General features: G+C 39.6%; 1 protein-coding gene across 3 annotated transcripts; it reads left to right on the top strand.

The window, feature by feature from the left end:
- Positions 1 to 5,839: 5,839 nt before the first annotated feature.
- On the top strand, positions 5,840 to 21,199 carry hsf1 (heat shock transcription factor 1). 3 transcript variants are annotated; one of them, XM_014968109.2, is made up of 16 exons: positions 5,840 to 6,278; positions 9,123 to 9,231; positions 9,345 to 9,481; positions 11,125 to 11,249; positions 11,488 to 11,563; positions 11,720 to 11,781; positions 11,989 to 12,067; positions 12,799 to 12,920; positions 12,998 to 13,067; positions 13,143 to 13,221; positions 14,357 to 14,513; positions 14,891 to 14,962; positions 16,622 to 16,727; positions 16,822 to 16,875; positions 18,058 to 18,100; positions 18,174 to 21,199. In XM_014968109.2, the coding sequence occupies exons 1-16, from the start codon at positions 6,156 to 6,158 to the stop codon at positions 18,359 to 18,361; spliced, it is 1,602 nt and encodes a 533-aa protein (XP_014823595.2). In that variant the 5' UTR covers positions 5,840 to 6,155; the 3' UTR covers positions 18,362 to 21,199. The 3 variants fall into 3 exon arrangements, with proteins under 3 accessions (XP_014823595.2, XP_014823593.2, XP_014823594.2); XM_014968107.2 differs by having other exon boundaries at positions 5,841 to 6,278; positions 12,998 to 13,221; XM_014968108.2 differs by lacking the exon at positions 14,891 to 14,962 and having other exon boundaries at positions 5,841 to 6,278; positions 12,998 to 13,221.
- The last annotated feature ends 342 nt before the right edge of the window (positions 21,200 to 21,541 follow it).

Here is a 21,541-nt window from a genome sequence, read left to right as displayed (position 1 = left end):
ACATAAAAAAGGATTAGGGTCTACATTTTCCTGCCCAGGTCCAACCCATGTACGGTCAGCCCATACTTATCTCATGTGGGTTCAATGTGGTCGGCCCACATGGGTTTCCCATGTTGGGCCCATGATACTGGAACTACACGGGCCCCACATAGTGTTGCCCACTTCTGCCCCATCCCCAGTTAGCCCACATAAAAAAGGAATGGGGCCTACATACGCATGCCCAGGTCCAACCCATGTACGGTCAGCCCATACTTATCTCATGTGGGTTCAATGTGGTCAGCCCACATGGGTTTCCCATGTTGGGCCCATGATACTGAAACTACATGGGCCCCACATAGTGTTGCCCACTTCTGCCCCATCCCCAGTTAGCTCACATAAAAAAGGAATGGGGCCTACATACGCATGCCCAGGTCCAACCCATGTACGGTCAGCCCATACTTATCTCATGTGGGTTCAATGTGGTCGGCCCACATGGGTTTCCCATGTTGGGAACATGATACTGAAACTACATGGGCCCCACATAGTGTTGCCCACTTCTGCCCCATTCACAGTTAGCCCACATTAATGCTGAATGGGGCCCATATGTTTAGCCCTAATGGGCCAGGCCAAGTGGGTCCCATTTTAGGTTACCATATCGGTCCCATACAGTTAGCCCAGATAAAACCCACTCATAACCCATGTAGCCCACATCAAACCCAAGTGGGGCCCACCTATGCATGCTGGCTGGGGAAGTTGCGACTTAAAAAAGGTTTATCGTCTTACAATCTCAGTCAAAAACATAAACATATATATATATTTATTTAATTATATATATATATATATATATATATACATATATATATATAAAATGATTAATAGTGAGTTTTATATATATATATATATATATATATATAAAAATTCCCCTCTCACCCTCCGTGGGTGGTCTCTTTCATCCTCTGAGCTCGGGTCCTCTACCAGAGGCCTGGGAGCTTGAGGGTTCTGCGCAGTATCTTGGCTGTGCCTAGAACTGCACATTTCTGGACTGAGATGTCTGATGTTGTTCCTGGGATCTGTTTGAGCCACTGCTCCAGTTTGGGGGTGACTGCCCCGAGGGCCCCGATGACCACAGGCACCACTGTGGTCTTCACCTTCCAGGTCTTTTCCAGTTCCTCTCTGAGGCCCTGGTATTTCTCCAGTTTCTCATGCTCCTTTTTCCTGATGTTGTGGTCACTTGGTATTGCTACATCCACCACAACGGCTTTCCTCTGCTCTTTATCCACCACCACAATGTCCGGTTGGTTCGCCATTACCATCTTGTCTGTCTGGATCTGGAAGTCCCACAGGATCTTAGCTCGGTCATTCTCCACCACCTTTGGGGGTGTTCCCCACTTCGATCTCTGGGCTTCCAGTCCATATTCTGCGCAGATGTTCCTGTACACTATGCCCGCCACTTGGTTATGTCGTTCCATGTACGCTTTCCCTGCCAGCATCTTGCACCCTGCTGTTATGTGCTGGACTGTCTCAGAGGTCTCCTTGCACAACCTACACCTTGGGTCTTGTCTGGTGTGGTAGATCTGAGCCTCTATTGCTCTGGTGTTTAGGGCCTGTTCCTGGGCGGCCAGGATGAGGGCCTCCGTGCTGTCCTTGAGTCCAGCTTTCTCCAGCCATTGGTAGGATTTCCTGATATCAGCCACTTCAGTTATTTGTCGGTGGTACATCCCATGTAGGGGCTTGTCTTCCCATGATGGTTCCTCCAGCACCTTATCGTTTGTTCCCATTGCCTGAGACATTCGTTGAGCACATCGTCCGTTGAGGCTTTGTCCTTGATGTATTTATGGATCTTGGATGTTTCATCCTGGACAGTGGCTCTCACACTCACTAGTCCTCTGCCTCCTTCCTTACGGCTCGTGTACAGTCTCAGGGTGCTGGATTTGGGGTGGAACCCTCCATGCATGGTTAGTAGCTTCCGAGTCTTTATATCCGTGGCCTTCATCTCTTCCATTGGCCAGCTAATTATTCCGGCAGGGTATCTGATTACTGGCAAGGCATAGCTGTTTATTGCACGGATCTTGTTCTTGCCATTGAGCTGGCTTCTCAGGACTTGCCTTATTCGTTGGAGGTATTTGGCTGTGGCTCCTGTCCTTGTGACCTCATCGAGGTTGCCATTTGCTTGCTGTATTCCCAGGTACTTGTAGCTGTGCTCTATGTCTGCTATTGTTCCTTCTGGGAGTGAGACCCCTTCTGTGTGGACGACCTTCCCTCTCTTTGTAACCATCCGGCCACACTTCTCTAGTCCGAATGACATTCCAATGTCAGTGCTGTAGATCCTGGTGGTGTGGATCAGTGAGTCGATGTCTCGCTCGCTCTTGGCGTACAGCTTGATGTCATCCATGTAGAGGAGGTGACTGATTGTGGCCCCATTCTTAAGTTGGTATCCGTAGCCAGTCTTGTTGATGATTTGGCTGAGGGGGTTCAGGCCTATGCAGAACAGCAATGGGGACAGAGCATCTCCTTGGTATATGCCACATTTGATGGACACTTGTGCAAGCGGTTTGCAGTTGGCTTCAAGGGTGGTTTTCCACAGCCCCATCGAGTTTGCAATGAAGGCTCTTAGAGTCCTATTGATGTTGTACATCTCTAAGCATTCAATGATCCAGGTGTGTGGCATTGATAAAGCAATATATATATATATAAAAAAAATTCCCTTCTCACCCTCCGCGGGTGGTCTCTTTCATCCTCTGAGCTCGGGTCCTCTACCAGAGGCCTGGGAACTTGAGGGTTCTGCGCAGTATCTTGGCTGTGCCTAGAACTGCACATTTCTGGACTGAGATGTCTGATGTTGTTCCTGGGATCTGTTTGAGCCACTGCTCCAGTTTGGGGGTGACTGCCCCGAGGGCCCCTATGACCACAGGCACCACTGTGGTCTTCACCTTCCAGGCTTTCTCCAGTTCCTCTCTGAGGCCCTGGTATTTCTCCAGTTTCTCATGCTCCTTTTTCCTGATGTTGTGGTCACTTGGTATTGCTACATCCACCACAACGGCTTTCCTCTGTTCTTTATCCACCACCACAATGTCCGGTTGGTTCGCCATTACCATCTTGTCTGTTTGGATCTGGAAGTCCCACAGGATCTTAGCTCGGTCATTCTCCACCACCTTTGGGGGTGTTCCCCACTTTGACCTCGGGGCTTCCAGTCCATATTCGGCACAGATGTTCCTGTACACTATGCCCGCCACTTGGTTATGTCGTTCCATGTATGCTTTCCCTGCCAGCATCTTGCACCCTGCTGTTATGTGCTGGACTGTCTCAGAGGCCTCCTTGCACAACCTACACCTTGGGTCTTGTCTGGTGTGGTAGATCTGAGCCTCTATTGCTCTGGTGTTTAGTGCCTGTTCCTGGGCGGCCAGGATGAGGGCCTCTGTGCTGTCCTTGAGTCCAGCTTTCTCCAGCCATTGGTAGGATTTCCTGATATCAGCCACTTCAGTTCATATATATATATATATATATATATATATATATATATATATATATATATATATATATATATATATATATATATATATATATATATATATATATATATATATATATATATATATATATAAAACTCACTATTAATCATTATTTATTTGTGTCATTATTAATCTTTATTTATTTGTGTTTGTATAGTTATATAAATATATATTGATATTACTAAATAATTTATTAAATACATTATGAACGGCTGTGTGCTTTGCAATATGCTCTTCATACATCGATATCAGAATATTCCATTCCTGTTCTATTGTTATAGCCACTAAGCATATTTAACTATGATGAACTATGTATTAAAAACATACTTAAAAATACAATTGTTTATAAATGTAGCTTTGATAGATGTTTGAATATGGTTTACAGTAACAAAAAAGTGTGTTATGATAGATTAAATGCGCTGATACGTCATTGTGCTGCTAAACACATAACGCTGAGTAGAGTGGTGTACCGCTCCAAGATGGCCGCCCTAAATCTTGTCAGCGACAATAGGCGAGAGCGGTCCATGAGGCGTCTATCCTTATATTATGTCTATGGTTGGCAGAACACTGAGAACGGTGACGCTATTGCGCCCTCTACTGCGCATGCGGGAGACTTTCAGGTCGTTTGCCATTCACACTGCAGAACCCATACAGGTTGCAATTACTGGCAGTGTGAACGGCCCGACAAAAAAATCGGAATTGCCAAAAAATCGGAATTGGGCCACTTCAGGCTGCAGTGTGAACCTACCCAAAGAGATGCTTTTGTGAGTAAAAATCATATCTAATTTGTTAAATCTCCGACTATTAAATTGTATCAGTACACTATTTTTTTGCCATCTTGGAAATATGGCAACGTTCGTAGAGCAAGCTCTGTCTGTAGCAAGAAATAAAATAATAAAAACATAAAATAAAATCAGATTTCAAAAGTAAAATATTGAAATAATTTTTGTTTCGCTCTGTTGAACATGTGCAATTACATTGAATTTTCTGTATTCAACAAGTTATAACAAAACACTCTTGAACAGCCAAATATTTCCAACAATGACTAGGAAAGCAAAAATACCTTTACTGTACATCTAATATGTATTTTTTGTTGTACTTTCTAGCAGCACAAATGCCTAAATATTGAACAATGCCTGTTTAACTTGAAGAGACTTTAACAAACAAGAAATTCAATACTGGGAGCTTGATCATTAAAGCTTTTGTTCAAAATGCAATTGGTATTGCACTTTGTTCTTGTAAAACTGGAATGGAACAATGAAATAAGTACAATTTTGAAAAATCATTGGACCACCCTTTCTCCCGTGTTTGCCTTTCTAGACCACCGATTGGATTATTGCTTGGAAAGAGGATAATTTCTCTAATCAAAAGACAGGTCCCAGTTTGGACCAGAAGGAGCCAGAACCTCTGCAGATAAAATCCCTGGACTAACCCATGTGGGCCACCACCATATAGGGCCCATGTAGGGCCCTTGTGGGCTGTGCCCCTACATGGGCAAACTCATGTGGGGCCATCGTGGAACCTGCGGACAAATCCATATGGGACCCATATGGCCTGCCCTCCTTTTCCCCACATAGATTTTGTTTTCAAATGCAGGTGTTGGAAATGGAAGAAATGTGAACATTTACATTAGCAAAAATATATTTTATAGTTACGTTTTCACTTTGTTCCACATGTCTGACATGATATGTAAGCTAGACAGCATTTTGTTTATTTACATACAAATAAATTGTACTGAACACATTCAAAGTCTTTTATTGAACTACATCAGGTTAAAATGATAATAAAAGGTTATTTTGAGTACTTACAGTCCTACAATATTGTAATAGTTTAAAAACATCCAGTATTGAAAACACAGTAACCCAAATGCTTATGGTAGTTGTTTCTGGTAGTTGTTGAAAGTATTGTTCAAATCCATCAGAGAAGAAAGTAACCCTTTTAAACCGTTATTTTCTAATCCCAAACAGTTTGACAAGCTATATTAATAATATCATAAACCACATCCACATACACACCACTTCAGTTTTGCTTTAACAGGGTATTATGGACTTTCATTAATTTTGTCTGGCCTTATTTTAAAATTATTTATATGAAAAATTTTCTTTTTCCTTTATTTAATTGTATTGTAGAATGAAATAGGTAAATGATCACTTATATTGTCTGGTAGGACTCCACCGTAAAAAGCATTTCCTGTTTCATTTGTAAACATATTATCAGAGTAACAACACTAGTGTTAGAAATGATGTTGAAAACTTACACTCGCAGAAATATAAATGCGATTTAACCCTTGGAATCGTGTTAAAATTATAAATAATCCACATTGCGGACGTGACATAACGTTTTCTTATGACGTCACTTGTACGCGACAGAGAGACAGCCACCTAGCTACGCAGTTGTTTGCTTTATCGGATTTGTTGGAATTTTCCACTACGGAGTTTGTTTACAATATAGTTTAGAGTACCGTGTAGACTGGCGGATAATATATCAAAACAAAACCATAACGGAGGATTTCGAGATATACTTGCGATCTCTCCGGGGCTACGTGTCGCAGTTCATCCGTTTTTTTGTTTTGGACTTTGAGGAGCGGATGGGGTTAACTAGCTGTTAGCATCGTTCGGTTAGATAAGCTACTGGAGCCCGGAGCGGGGTTAGCCTTTAGTAGTTGAGATGGAGTTTCTTGGAGGACCAGGTGCTGTGGTGGTGAGCGGTGGTAACGTCCCGGCCTTTCTTACTAAACTGTGGACCCTTGTGGAAGACCCGGAGACAGACCCTCTTATCTGCTGGAGCCCGGTACTCACTTCACCAAACCTAGCTTAGCTTAGCCTAGCCTAGCCTGGTAAAGCTAACTCCCCACGGGTTCATTAGAGTTCTCAAACAACAGATCTTAAACATTATTTACGGAACAGAACACACCATTTGTTTATTTTGTTTTATTAAGTGATGCTAATCATGCTAACATTACATCTTGAGGCAAATTAATCAAGCAGGTTATCTCGTTAGCTTTTAGGTAATTGGGTCCAAGTCTGGTAAAGTATTAAGTTGATTAGCGATACATTTTTGGGTTTACTGGTTTTAAAAGGATTGTTTATATATATATATATATATATATATATATATATATATATATATATATATATATATATATATATATATAAATCGCACATCCTTAGGTGTAGGTGTACTTGTTTTATAAGTGATCGAATGTATTAAAACAATTCCGAAAAATTTTTAGTTTTCTGTATTTTAGGTTGTACTTAACCAATACTTTTATTCTGAAATGGCATTAATGAGATTCAAAAGACACATATGTAGCTAAAAAAAATAATGTGGCAGTAATTTATGATGAGCAATTTACATTAACACTTGTAAAAATATGTGACCCAAATTCACACTTAATTTTCCGCAAAGTTATACCTTTACAAAGAATAAGATGTGTGACATGTTGTTATTGTCTCATGGTGTTGTATCTACCTTTCAGCTTTTGCTCCTTGTAGTTTACTATCTACTGTTGCTCAAGAGGAATGGTTGGTACCTATTTTAGTGTTCATGAGGACACAAACAGAAATAACTTCCATTAGTGGGAAAGTTCAAGTTTACTAACAGCAAAATGACAACGCGAAGCATGCAGCTTCACAAAAATATGAAAACAGAACTAAGAATAACATACTGTACAGGGAAGGGAAATTTACAAAATGACAAAATACTGTACAATGAATTAACTGTTCAGACTCAAAAAAAGCATATTTGCTTAAAGTACAACACACTCGGAGCATTAAAGAAGCCAAAATTGTATAAACAAAATCCTCCTCATTATATCTGTTCTACCCAGAATTAAAACGACAGTTTTAGCTTCATCTGGTTCAAATTAATAAAAAAAAGAAAATCTTCTACTATGCACCTTTTACTGTCCAATTATTAATCCCCAAAATAACAAACTAATTAGTAAAAAGTATTTCTTTAGCTGCAGATTCAACCTTTGCTACAAACATTAAATAGAGGTACGTTGCATTTTAGGAAATATCTTTTTAATTTTCTCATTCAAGATTATTTGCATCTTTTGATGTAATTCTAATATTAGTTTGAAAAAGAGGCTCCTGATAAACTGCAGAGAGTTTTATCGGTTTAATCATCGGAATACTTGATAGAATAATCAATTACTGAAATAATTGTTAGTTGCAGCTGTTGTTTTTTATTTCTTTTCCTTCCTTTTTGGCCATATCCTTCTTTTCTTGTTTGAGTTCTTCTTTCCTTTTCTGTGTCCTTCCTCCTTTTCTTCTCTTATGTCCAGCCTTCACTACTTCTGTCCTTCTTTGTGTTTTTATTTCCGTCCATCTGTTCTTTCTACCTTCTGTATGACCTTTCTTTCATCCAGATTCTTTTTCCTGGGATCACATGCAAACTCTCCTTTCTGATTGTATATTTTCCATCAATGTGAATCAAACATTCCTGGAGGAGAGCAGGATAGTTGGCTTGTGGAGATGTATGTTTTTGTTAGGGTTGTATTTAAATATGTTAAAGTTGTGCATTGTTCCTGCATGTTCTGCAGATTGATCGATTTAGGGCTTTCTAATTTCAGTGGAATATGTTGCTTTAGGAATAATGTCGTTTTCTCTTATCAAAGTCTTTGCTTAACTTTACTAGCTAAAATCAAGCAACTAAAGTGGCACAATTTGATTTAAATATATTTTTAAGTAGTTTCAAATTTTCACCAAAAAACTCATAAATTGAGTTTAGTCAGAAACTTTCTGGAAAAAAAGTCAAACTTTTGACATTTGGAATTTCCTGAGTTTCAAAAGTTGAAAATTGTCGACATTTGAAATTAAGAAATATCAATTTTTTTAATAGAAAATGTCAGAGATTATTCTCCAAATTTCGGAGGTGAATGGCCCTTGTACGCCGTCGTAGATCTCACATGTTTGATGGTTTAAAAAGGAAGCATCTAATTTTCTGTTTCTTTTGGATTCGGTTGAACACATTTATTTTCAATAATAACAGGATTTGTGTAAGTTTCTTTCAAAACATTTGCTTTATTTAGCTAAATGTGATCAAATAGATAAAAGCTGATTTTGTTGCAGTAAATCTCTGAATAGATCTGGTTCTACCTTCTGTTAAAACTCTGTTATAAAAAGACAAACGTTTTGTGCTGTACTTTTCATTTTCCATTGTAAAATGACAAATTAAAAATCTCTATCTGCATCAACAGGGCAAATTTGTATCATCAGTCCCCCGGGGCGCATTTTGGACACCCAGGTCTTAAGATACTCTGTGCAGTTTTTAGTTACTTTATGCTTACATAAAACACATATTTTCACAGAAGTTATTTGTGCTTGTTATAAAGAGGAGTTATACCATACCATACCAACTTTATTTATAAAGCACTTTAAAACAACCACAGCTGATACAAAGTGCTGTACATTAAAACACAGCATAACAATAAAAAAAATAAAAACTCTTACACTTTAAAAACAAACATACAATTTAAAACTAGATCCCGCTGGAGTTGAAAGCCAAGTAAAATAGATGGGTTTTAAGACGAGCTTTGAAATGGATAAGTTTTTGTTCTGTTCTTTCGGTGTTGCTCCTAGTAACAATGATTTAATCTGCCTGTCTGTATTTTTTCCCTTTTTTCTTCAGAGTGGAACCAGCTTCCATGTTTTCGATCAGTGTCGGTTCTCTAAGGAGGTTCTACCAAAGTTCTTCAAACACAACAACATGGCCAGCTTCATTCGACAGCTCAACATGTGTAAGCATCAGATCCTCTAAGAAAGAATCCCGTCTAACAGGTTCTTTTATCGCGATGCTGTCAGATTCTCTGGAGAAATGGTTGAAATGCAGAAAGTCTCTGTTGCTCTGCAGATGGTTTCCGTAAGGTGGTGCACATCGAGCAGGGTGGCTTGGTGAAACCAGAGAAAGATGACACAGAGTTCCAACATCCATTTTTTGTCAAAGGGCAAGAGCACCTGCTGGAGCACATCAAACGAAAAGTCACCAATGTAAGCAGCTGCAGATACACCTGGACACGCCACTTTAGAGATCATTAACTTCCTGGCTTCTCAGGGCTCTCGGTGGCAAAATTTTAAAGTTCACGACTCTGTAAAACTTTGATTTTGCATAGACCAGGTCTTATAATTATAACATCTCTGATGAATAGATCAAAGTTTGTTTGGATAAATACTAAAGCCTGGAGGACAAAGGTGTGTGATAACACAGTGCCAAAGTGGAAAGACATCAGCACTGACCAAAGAGAAACAAGGATTTAAATGAGAAACATTATGCACTGCAAAAACACACATTTTGTTGTCAAATTTTTGTTTAGTTCAAATGTCTTAGTAAACTTGGAGTAAGACAAAATTAATATACAAAAGTTCTAGTTCAGCTGGCAGATTTCTCTTGTAACATGAGGAAAGTGTCTTGCTGTAACTTAATCTGCCAATGTAACAAGAATTTTTCATCAATATTGAGGAATGATTTACATAAAACAAACTTCTTTTTCTTGCAGAAAGTTACTTTCAAGTTAATTTAGTCTCATTTTAAGTGTACCAAGATATTGGGACTCGAAACTAGAGAAAAATTACTGAGCAAGTTTTCGTTTTTGCAGTGTCAGGATTAAAAGCATTAATAAAACTCGTTGAGTTTAGACGTCCAAGTAAGTTTCCCAGTGATTCCAGAGAAACCACAAAGAATCTGTTGTTAGATTTTAGTCTCTGCAGACTTTAGTCATGATGTTGAATCTTGTTGTTCCTGACAGATTGATGGGAAAATACTTTCAAAACAAGCAACCAGTTTGAAGTTCACTGCAACAATTCAGAATATTTCCAGTCTGGAATTAATAATGTCCACCAGTCTATTTTTTTAAGGCTGATTATAATGAAGGACATGTTTGGTTTTATTGAACAATAGTAAATATAAACAAACGCAATATATTAGCTCAAAACTACTTATCCAGTTTGTAGTAAGGTTTAGCTGTATCCATTATTTTTCCTTTAAATCGCACGTTATTATTTAACTAAATATATTACATTTCAAAAGAACTAATTATAATTTAGAGTCTCTGCTGTGAAAATGCCCTTTTGTTTTTGTTTATATGTCGGCCTGTCATATTAACAAAATTGGCTGAATGTTAATAATTGTGATAAAAGATAATGTTGTTCTGAGATCATTTTGGCATTACAGTGCAAGTTTAAGTTAGTATAAAAGACTTCACACTGGAACTAGAAGATGTTTTAAATATCTAAAATAAAACGCAACAATCAAAAACAAATGAAGCTGAAGTAAAAAACACACACAACCGAAACAGAAAGAAAATGGATTGTGAAATCTCTATAAATAATGTTGCTCTTCAGAAGATATTAATCATCAGAATGGAAATTATTGCGCTTATTTTAATTTGTAACGTGATTAATTGCAACATGCTTACATGTCATCCATGTATTTAGCATTCAGAAAATACCTAAAATTGATCAAAGTTTATTTTGCGCTATTACCCTCCTCTCTTTTCTGTTTACCTTGAAAACGCTTGAATTTCACTGTGTTTACAAACTATCCACAAATGCATAGTAATACGGTGACACAACCACTTCCCCTTCCACTTTCTCCCGTCTCCACGGTAACAGAAAATCCCGCTAAATTGTTGCAGGTGTCATCAGTCCGTCAAGAAGAAATGAAGATCTCGACAGATGAAGTCAACAAAATCCTGAGCGACGTTCAGCTGATGAAGGGAAAACAGGAAACCATCGACTCCAGGATCATCGCCATGAAACAGTAAGAATCGCAATCTGTTCACACGTTTATGCTGAAAAAACAAAGTAAAGTAAAACCCTCGTCCCACACAAGCTGGTAAGCAAAAACTGATCCGATCCTGTGATTTAAAAGCTCCAAGTCTTACAAATTAGGTTGTTAATCTGTTTTTTCTTCTTGTCAAAATTGATTTTAAAAAGTTTTTTTTTTCCTGTCAACAGCTCACCTTCCTTTTATTAAGCCCAATGTTTTTCTGTTTCAGTGAGAATGAGGCTTTATGGAGGGAGGTGGCCAGTCTGAGACAGAAACATGCGCAGCAGCAGAAAGTTGTCAACAAGGTAATAAAATATAACATTAGTTTAATAAATACTTAAGGGGGAAAATGAAGAGCAGCAGGTCTAATTTATAAATATTGTAATGTTGGCACTGAGCCACATTATCACAGTTTAATAAAGATGCTGAGTGAACTAATGATGAACTCTCTTTGGTTTCAGCTGATCCATTTTCTGGTGTCTCTTGTCCAGACCAACAGAATCATGGGAGTCAAGAGGAAGATGCAAGTTTTCTTCTAATATGGCTTCAAACCTCAAATCTGAATAGAAATGCTACTAAATTTCTACATACTGTAAACTCTAGATTGAGTTAAATATATTAAAATAGTATTTTAATAGTTTAGATTGTTACCACAGATATGAAACGTGATTGTCTGACACAGACTTAGATGTTATTTAGTGACATTTATTTTTCGTTTCTCCACTGGCAGACCTCTGATGCTCAATGACTCCAGCTCCGCCCACTCTATGCCGAAGTACAGCCGACCCCTGACGCTGGAGCACATTCAGGTAATTCATCTCATTTTGTACTGGTGGTGGAAAGTATTGAAAAATATCTTAATTACAGGTTTTGAAATGGCAATATTTTTAAATTCACTTTTATTTTGGCTGAAAGTGGTGATAGTTGGTAAACCAGGAAGGTTGCGACTCAGGTTTGCTTGGTGGAAATACCGCGAAGTAGGGCTGCATATGTAAATCTCGTGGTGGTGATGAAATTGGTGAATGCTGATATTACAACATCAGGTGTGATTTTGTTGTCTTTTCTCTCTTAATGTTTGCTTTAACCTTCAGGGTTTTGAATGTTGAGTAGCGCCACACGGAGGGTGATTGACAGCGCTAAGACCTGCCTCTTGTCTCTGGTTGTTTCTAGTTAGCACTGGGAGAGGGCAGAGGGGCTCAATCTTTTCACACATTATCTGTCTCTTGTCATGACATATTGGCAGTTTCATCAAATATGTAAAAAATATTTCTTATAAAAACTACATACTGAGCTGAATATGTAGTTCCTGTGGCAGCCATTTAGTTCTCTCACACTTTGGTCAAGAGTGTCCACATATTTTCTGTTTGTTAGCATCAGAGCGATAGGTTGCTCTGCGTTGTGGGAACTATGTATTAGTAAAAGTCAATTTTTCTGCAGCAGCTTTGAAGTTCAGGTGTCTCTATGTTACATGTTGGTACTTAAAGAGAACCGAAGCTTTGACCATCATTGATCGCCCTGATGAGTCTGCTTGTCCTTTCAGAACGCAGCCGCCAATCTCCTCTCACCGGATTCACCGCTGAATTCTGGACCGATCATCTCGGACATCACAGAGGAGGCGCCGTCCTCCCCAGAGGACGCAGCCACCGACTGGACCGACCTGGGGTGAGGACCAATGAGACTAGTTTACTGTTCCAGCCTGTTCGTGCAGATGTACGCAAGACTTCCTTCTATGTCTGCAGAGAGAACCACTCGACTTTTATCAAAGAGGAGCCGTCCAGTCCCGAGGTGGAGGAGTGTCCTGTTCTGGAGGTGGAGCAGGATTCACTCCCAGCAAACGTTGACACGCCTCTGTCCCCCACCACCTTCATCAACTCTATCCTTCAGGAGGAAACGCCGCTGCCGCAGGTCACCTCCTCCCCCTCCACCACCACCACCACAGCTACCACCACCAAAACCCCAGCAGGTAGACATGGTGATATACAGGACCTGGACAAGCATTTGCACCTCTTTAGCTGTGTTATTAATGTATTTTGTTGAAATTTAAAACAATTAATCAGATTAATTGTGATTAATCAATTTGTGAAATAATTGTCAACTAAATTAGTAATCAAATAATTGTTAGCAGGAGCATACATACTCTAAAAGAGAAGAGAAGATATACCAGTTGTAAAGGATTATTTTATTAAAGAAAGAATGTGAAAAGTGGATGTGTTGTGGGGAAAATGGAAAGTTTGATCACTCTGTTATGCTACTAGCACTTAGCAGTCGTCAACAACTCACTGGTGCAAGTGAGAGCGTTGCACAACACAAATAATCATTGAATCATAGTAAAGCATAATTTAACAAATCCTCAAGGATTTGTAATAATCGAGGCCTAGAATCATTCAATGAATCATTGCATCCCTAACCATTTTTTAAAGAAATGTCTCTCAAGAGCTTCATGGCTGTAACATTTCAGGTTTGTAATGTTTAAAAGTTTGAAAACAATGTGTGATCTTCTTTATATCCACATTTTTTTTAATCGTTAATTTTTTTTGTCACACTAAATTCCAATGAAATAAATTTAAATTTGTGGTTCCAACAGATTAATATGTGAAAAGGTTCAAGGAGTATTAATATTAGGGGTGCACTGATTTATCGGCCATCTGATTTATTGATACTGATATCTTTAATTTTAGGAGATTGGTGATCAGCTGATGATTACATGTGAAGCCGATCTTATCCATCTACCCTATTTACCTCTGCAAAGGTCCAAAAAGTCACTTCTGTTCAGCTTTTAGAGAGGTTTGACTGACAGACCGGCCCACCAGGTCATGTCTACATGCTTGCGGTTAATAATACTCACCCCACTGTTTCCATCTCAGTGACTTTCTTGATATATTCAGCGACATTTCAGACAAAAAAAAAAAATTGGTATCGGACAAAATCGGAATTGGCAGGTCAGGCTTTTTAGGGATCTGTGATTGGCCAGAAAACTGCAGTTGATGCACCCCCCCCTGTTTCTGGTGGTTCTGTATTGAATCTTCTAAACGGTTTGACCAGACCTCTTCTGTCTTTACTTTTTCTCCCAGTTCACCGTCTGTCTCTCTGTTTTTCAGCCTCGCCTGTTGTTGTGATGAGCCCCGCCTCCGCCGGGCCCGTTCAGTCGGCTCCTACCGTCAAATCTCCGGCCCCCGTTTCCAGCTCGAACTCCACCTCAGCCCCAAGCCCCGCCAAACCTAAACAGAAATGTCAGACCATCGCCCGTCTTGACAGGTTAATGTGAAACCCAGTGGCAACAGCAGGAAGGGCTGCTGGCCACTTACCTTTACCTGCTACTGCTGCCTGCTGATGACCTTAGAGCTGCCTCAACGCTTTCTCATAATAAACCCGCCAGTCGCCATAACACTGAAACATTATCTGCTTAAACAGCTACCAACGTTAGCGATTTTCTGCCTACCAGCAAATGCAGTCAGATTTTTTTGGCATACATCACAGCATCAGGGGAGCAGCTGCAGTAAATGCACGGCCTCCTCAGTGTTTCTTGTTTGTGACCGTCTAGTTGCATTACAATCCCAACATATCAGCTCTTGTTACGTTTATAATCAGATAATTGTCAAGTGTTTCATTAAAAATCCTTGTGCTTCTCTTAGGTTCCTCCCCCCACCGCCTGCAGGTGGACACACACCTGATGTTTGGCGCGTCCTATCGAAACATCCTGAAAAGTGAATCCTTAAATGATTATCCTAGACTGTATGTAAAAGATGGAGCCTAGCCTCTCCCCCTGCACAGTTATGTGAAACTAACCTGACCAATCCAGTCACTTTGCAGTGATTCTGAGGGCGTCTGGGATCTGCTTGTCGCTAAACAAAATGCTGTTTGCCAACTTCTTGTTCAGAGAATCTTGGCCTCTAATCACATGACATCACTTTTGGCTACAGCTTTCTTTTATGTAAAGTCTATGATGATTACTGAAGTTTTCAGACATGAGTATCTACATCTCTGGTGTTATTCTGCATTTTCCTTTTTGTCTTCATGGGAAAAGAAACAGCAGTGCGTATTTTTAGAGGGGAGTACGACATGCAGCGTCAATATCCAGAAAAATACGTTTATACTGTTTATAAGTTTGATCAATATTTAAACGAGAAAACAATTACTGTTTTTTTTTTTTTTTTTTTTTTTTTTTTTAAGAAATCCAGATTTTTTGGCAGTTTAGTTGTGTTCCACTCTTTTTTTTTAGTTCAGAGATGATGGTGATACACCTAGACCATGTTTGTAAGGGGAATTATTATGCATAATTCACTATTTGCATCTTTTTATACTCCCACTTAAGTCTCTATGGCAGGGGTCACCACCTCCAGTCCTCCAGGGCTACCATCCTGTAACTTTTAGATGCGTCTCTGCTCAAACACACCTGGATCAAATAAACTGCTCGTTTCCAGCCTATTGCAGAGAGGAATGAATGCTGGTGAGGGAATTCAGACATTTTGGAGCAGAGGTGAATCTAAAAGTTGCAGGATGGTAGCCCTTGAGGACTGGAGTTGGTGACCCCTGCTCTATGGCTTCTAAAAATTGCCAAGTCACTTTAAAAAAATCACCCAGCTCATTTTTGTCAACAAGTTAACGTTTTGTGGTGTCTGGAAAATGAGCTATTTCAAAACCTTCCCGAATAATCAGCAGACAACTCCCCTAAGCCAGTGACCCCAGGTAACAGGCCCCTGCCCGTTACCTAGCAACCCCTGAGGAACTCCACTCGTCACCTAGCAACCCAAGTTGAGCTCCAGCACATTTTGTTCGGCTGTATATACTGCTGTATGCGCTGTATAATGGCTGCTGGAAAAGACAAGTGTTTTGTTGTTGACTTATCATCCTGAAGCCACTTCCTATGCTCTTGTTGGTTGCTTTTCAAATATGTATAGTTGCACATCTGTTTGCAGCCATTTTCATGCAAGAGTGTAAATGTTGATTTGGGGGCGTGGCCAGAAGCAGCTTATTTGGATTTAAAGGTACAAGAGAAACATCAAAACAAAACAAAATTCAGAAACATCAAAATAGGCAGAACTGAGCAGACTGAAATCTCATTATCCAAAAATAATTTTCTGAAAGAATAAAAACAAAAGTAAGGAACATCTTTCTTTATTACCCATAGAACTATCCTAACCTGTTCAAGGCAGCATAATAGGTCACCTTTAAAAAGTCTTCTTTTCAGCAGACACAAATGAGGTGAGGGATCGCAAACTTGAAACTGATAAGTTTCTGAAAAGAAGATCGGTGGTATTGAGAAATGCACCATTTTCTTCATGTGGGCAAAAGGAAAATGCAGAATAAGATCAGTCCTGACGGGTCGTCTCACGCCGGTGTCTCTCCCTCTGGTTGTGTCCCAGGTGCGAACTCTCCGATCACGTCGACAATATTGACAACGGTTTGGAAAACCTGCAGAGTATTTTGAACGCTCAAACCTTCACCTTTGACCCGTCTCCCCTCATGGAGGTGAGTTTGGTCGTGATTCATGTATTTTTATTGTGCGAGTCTTAAATTGTGAGTACATGCATGTATTAATTGAATTGTTTTGTTTGTGTTTTAGTTCTTCAGCTCATCCATTTCCTCTGGAGACTTCGACATTGAAAGTTTGGATAATGTAAGTTGAAATCCAGAATGTCACTTTCTCAATATGTGTTTTATTAATGGCAGCTCGTCTTTATGACACCAGTCTGTCAGGAAAATACATATTTATTTTTTGAAAGAGACTCCTGACATGAAAAGTCGAGGAATCTTCTGAACCAACCAACCATTAATCTGGATGAAAGTCCAGCTGGGTTTATCTGATGCTTCTCTAGTTAAATTCGACTCAGATCCACTCGTATGCGTCTCTTTCACCCAATTCCAATCTTTTCACCCCCCCAAAAATACGATATGCGTTTCATATAAGTGGATCAATAATTGTCGATATAGATAATTATTAATTAGTTTTTTAGTTTTAAACTTGAGGTGTGATCTTTCCTGTTTTATCCTGTTGTTTATTTTTAAGCCGCTTTCAGGCAGGGTGGTGAAACCTGAAACTGCTGCTGCAGAAGTTACTCAACAGGTTGTTGCTAGGTAACCACAAGTTCCTTTAGAAATTGTTGCTAGGTAACCAAAGAGTGAGTGAGTTAGTTGATTCCACCAACCTTGCTAAGATGGCTGTAAAGTCTCTCTGCTGACTACATCTCCCAGAATGCTGTGCGGTTCTTAATCGAAGCTCAGTGGATATTCGGTAACTCTAACAATATATCAATAAAACAACACAATAGACAGGTGATCAATACAAATAGATAATTCATTTGATAGAATATTCAGTAACACTTTGTTTGAGGGATGTGAATAAGACTTCAGTAAACATGAAGGAGTCTTTGTGAATGTTTGACACTTAGTGGATTTTTAACACAACTTTGCATAAAAATGTCATTCTTGCTCAAAACAATTGCTAATTTGGCAGTTTCCATGCACTTTTAATGGAACTTTGCATTTAAAGTGTCATTATTGATCGAATGACTCTTCATGACAACCGCTATAAACATTGATGAAGACTTCCTCTTGTTCCTGACGGCGTCATGTCTGTCTGATGTACACCCCTTCAAATAAAGTGTTACTGAATATTCTACATATTGAATATTCTGTCAGATGTGTTATCGATCGATATTGATCATGTCTCTGTTGTGACATGTTGTTACCCAGCTTTAACTAGTGGTATGAACGACCAGGCAAACCCACACAAAAAAGGATTTCATCAAAAAAAATCTGAATTGATCATCAGTATCTGCTGCTTTGTGTTTCCTTTCAGCTGCTGTCTGACGAAGCCCCTAAAGAAAGTGAAGAGAGAACAGGTGAGCACCATTTCTCCTCGCTTGCCCCCCCCTGCTGTTGTCATGGTGACCGTGTCTGCTCTGATTTGCGCAGGGAAGCAGCTGGTGCAGTACACCGCCACGCCTCTCCACCTGACTGAGCCGGTGGTCCTGGAGGAGGGCGACACCGACCTGCCGTCCCTCCTGGAGTACGAGACGGAGCCGCTGTTCAACTCGGAGGCGGCCGGCGACGACCCGCCCGACGTCCTGCTGAGCCCCTCCCAACTGGACTCTAACCTCTAATATCCTGAAGAATGTAATGACTCCTCAGTAACAACACGACACTGGGCAGCAGCAGCAGCAGCAATAGACGACGACGACGACGAAGAAATCGATGGGTTGTAGATCAATCATTAGGTCAAATGTCATGTTTTTATCAGGCAGATGTTATTAATCGATATTAATCCATTTCTATACTTTAGGATTTTTATTTTAGGTTTTATTTTTGTGTTTGCCACCTAAATTGAAACCTTTCTTTGTTGCTTGTTGTTAAAAAAAAATTTAAAAAAAGATGAAAAGTTTAAAACAAACAAACAAACCGGGGTCACATGCGCCTGCTGGTGCATTCAGGGACAGATCTGGAGGCGGTCGCTCAGCGCCTAACGTCGGGATCATGTGACCCCGGTGAGCGCCGCGTTGCATGTTTAAGTCACATTTGATGGCTGTATTTGTTTTCACGTGTATAATTTAAACATAAAGAAGAGGATGGGAATATTTTTGGAAGAGTTTATTGCAGTGTTTATCCTCCTCCTGTTGTTTCATCAGACAGGAACGCTTCGATCCAGACCTTTGCTGAGGTTTCCTGCGTGTTTTCTATCGCCGGACCCGATTAGGCATGGGCCGCTCCGACACATCTGACGGTGTGTGAACAATGCTGCGGTGTCACTGTATGTACGCAAACCTGTACGACATGAGTCTGCAAATATCCCTACTGCTACTAAAATTGCTGTTATGTTATCAGCAAAACTTATTGATTATTTTAGATTTTTATACTTAGATTTAAGCAGAGATGTAGAATAAAACACCTGGTTGTTTTAGTGATTTTTGAAATGCTTGTGCTGATATTGTAGCTTTTGTCGGCGTTTTTGCAAGTGGAAAGGACGCAGGAGTTTAAAGTTTTAATAGCTGGCCAGGACAGCGCAGCAATAAGTCAGAGAAAATTCTGGTCTCTTTGGTGTTTTCTGAGCTTTTAGGAAGGAACAAAATGACAGAAAATCTCAACGGTTTTTGGATCTGCGGCTTTTTAAAAAACCTTGGTGGACTCTGATTCCGGTAGCCGGCCCATGCCTACTCCTGACAGAGCTGGAGCTTCGACAGAAACTTAAAGTATCTCCAAAATAAAAAGATAAAAAACTTTTAACAAGAGGTTTTTATGCTGGAGAGTCTTGACTGGACCACTTGCTCACAGAAGACAAGCTAGGTTAAATCACTGTTTGCTTTTCGAGAAGGTTTCTCTGTCTGGTCTAAAACGCCTTAGTTTGTCCGCAGCTCCATCAGTTTTCTACATTTTGGATCCATTTTGCCCAAAATGAGTTTAGAGTGGGGGCATTTCTGTGTAACGGTACTTTTGTTGGGTCCAGTGTTGCCAGAACCAGATCAGATTTATGGCAAAAACTTATTTCAGGACATCAGGTGTCGCGTTTCAGTTTTAATGAAACATATCCGAGATTGTTTTTACTCGCAGTCTCAAGCGTGGATTCACCTTTTATACTCACTTTTGTTTTATTTGAATAAACTTCCAACTTCAGCTGCGGAAGGTTACCAGAGCTCAAAGTGAAGTTACTTTATTTAAAATGTAAAAATGTATAAGGAAAGCTTGGCTGGGTTTGTGCAGGTTTAATATATTACAATAGCAAAGATGTGTGTTTGAAACAAGGGCTGCACATTGAGAAAACATGATTGCAACTTCATTGAAGAATATAAGCCACATTTTCCTCACTCTTAACTTCTCCATCAACACTCCGCCGTCTTTCTGGAGGTTTAGCCTCAAAACTCTTGTCAGGTGTGGAAATGCTACAACTGAACAAATGCAAATCTTAACTTATTGAAAAGTTAGTTATAAGGATAAACTCATGAGTGTCCTTTACACACACAGAGATATATTTCCAGTGGCCAACATCTAACGGAAAACAAAATTCAGGTTCTCAGAATATTTAATTACACTTTTTAAAAAAAGGACATTTAATTTTGAAATTCAGACAAACTGAAGCATCTGCAGCCAGTGGCTGGTTGGGACTCATTTGCATGAATTACTGCATCAATGCGGCGTAGCATGGAGGCACTGATGCTTTTTTAAACTTGGTTTTTGGCTTTTCTGCATTGTTGGGTTTGGGGTTTCATCTCCATCTTGACTAAACCCGGTAGATTCTCTGTGAGGGTGAGGTCAGTTTGCAGACGTTTTAATGATCAATGATCTTTAAGTTTAGCAGCAGATAAAATCATTGAGTTCTCTGAACTTAATCTCAGACTCTTGATTAGACTTTGCTTCTCTTCCTTATTACACCTGTATTAGTTTATGTTGCTCGTGCACCTTCTACCATACGTTTTCCTTCCACCCAACTTTCCAGTTTTAGATTTGATCAACATATTTCTGTCTTTAAACAGTTTATGTTGCTCTTCTGTAACATTAAAATCTTCAGAGAATCTAAATTTTGGGATTTCATTTGCTGTAAGCCACAATAATCTGAATAAAAACTCTTTAAGCAAAGCACTTGCTTCATATGAAACAAAACCAGGTCATAAATGATAGGCTTGATTTATACTTTTAGATGATTTAATCTGACCTATAATAAACTCTCAGATTAAATGTATCAAGCACAAGTCTCTGACGGAGAGGTGGCTCCTGATGTCCTGATGCGTCGGTCCTCAGATGGTTTGTCAGACGCTGTACAGACAGGAAGCTCTGCCATGTAAAACCCGCGGTGAATAATATACTGACTTTTATTTGAGTTTTGCCTTTAATTCCAACAAGCCATCCATCTTTAATTTTCTTGACGGCTCTCTACATGTTGGGAAGACGGGGGTCGAATGTTGAAGTATTCTGGTTGCAAAACTTTTGTTCAATAAATTGTTTTAAACACAGCCGCACGGCGAGTGATTATTTCGCTTCAATGTAGTCGGACAAAAGGCAACAGTTTGATGTTCAAAATAGACAAGACTTTTATTGTTGAAGTCCAAAACCACAATTTACAATCACATCCTGTTTGACGCCATTAATACGCAATCAGACGGTCGAGATTCACCTGAATTATTCTTAATTCCCCTTTAAGTGGCTCTTCACCACCGGCTGGTGGCGACTCAAGTTTTCAAACGCCATTAAAAAAAAAAAGATGCGAGGCAAGTAATGAGTCGTCATGTTACATTCCAGCTCGGGAAATGACCAGCAAGTGATTTTTTTCTTTATTTTTCACACACTTATCTCAT

This window comes from Poecilia mexicana, unplaced genomic scaffold (genome assembly GCF_051168715.1).
Source record: "Poecilia mexicana isolate PSO_F unplaced genomic scaffold, ASM5116871v1 scaffold_11, whole genome shotgun sequence".
Classification (NCBI taxonomy): domain Eukaryota; kingdom Metazoa; phylum Chordata; class Actinopteri; order Cyprinodontiformes; family Poeciliidae; genus Poecilia; species Poecilia mexicana.
This window is presented reverse-complemented; position numbering and strand designations above follow the sequence as displayed.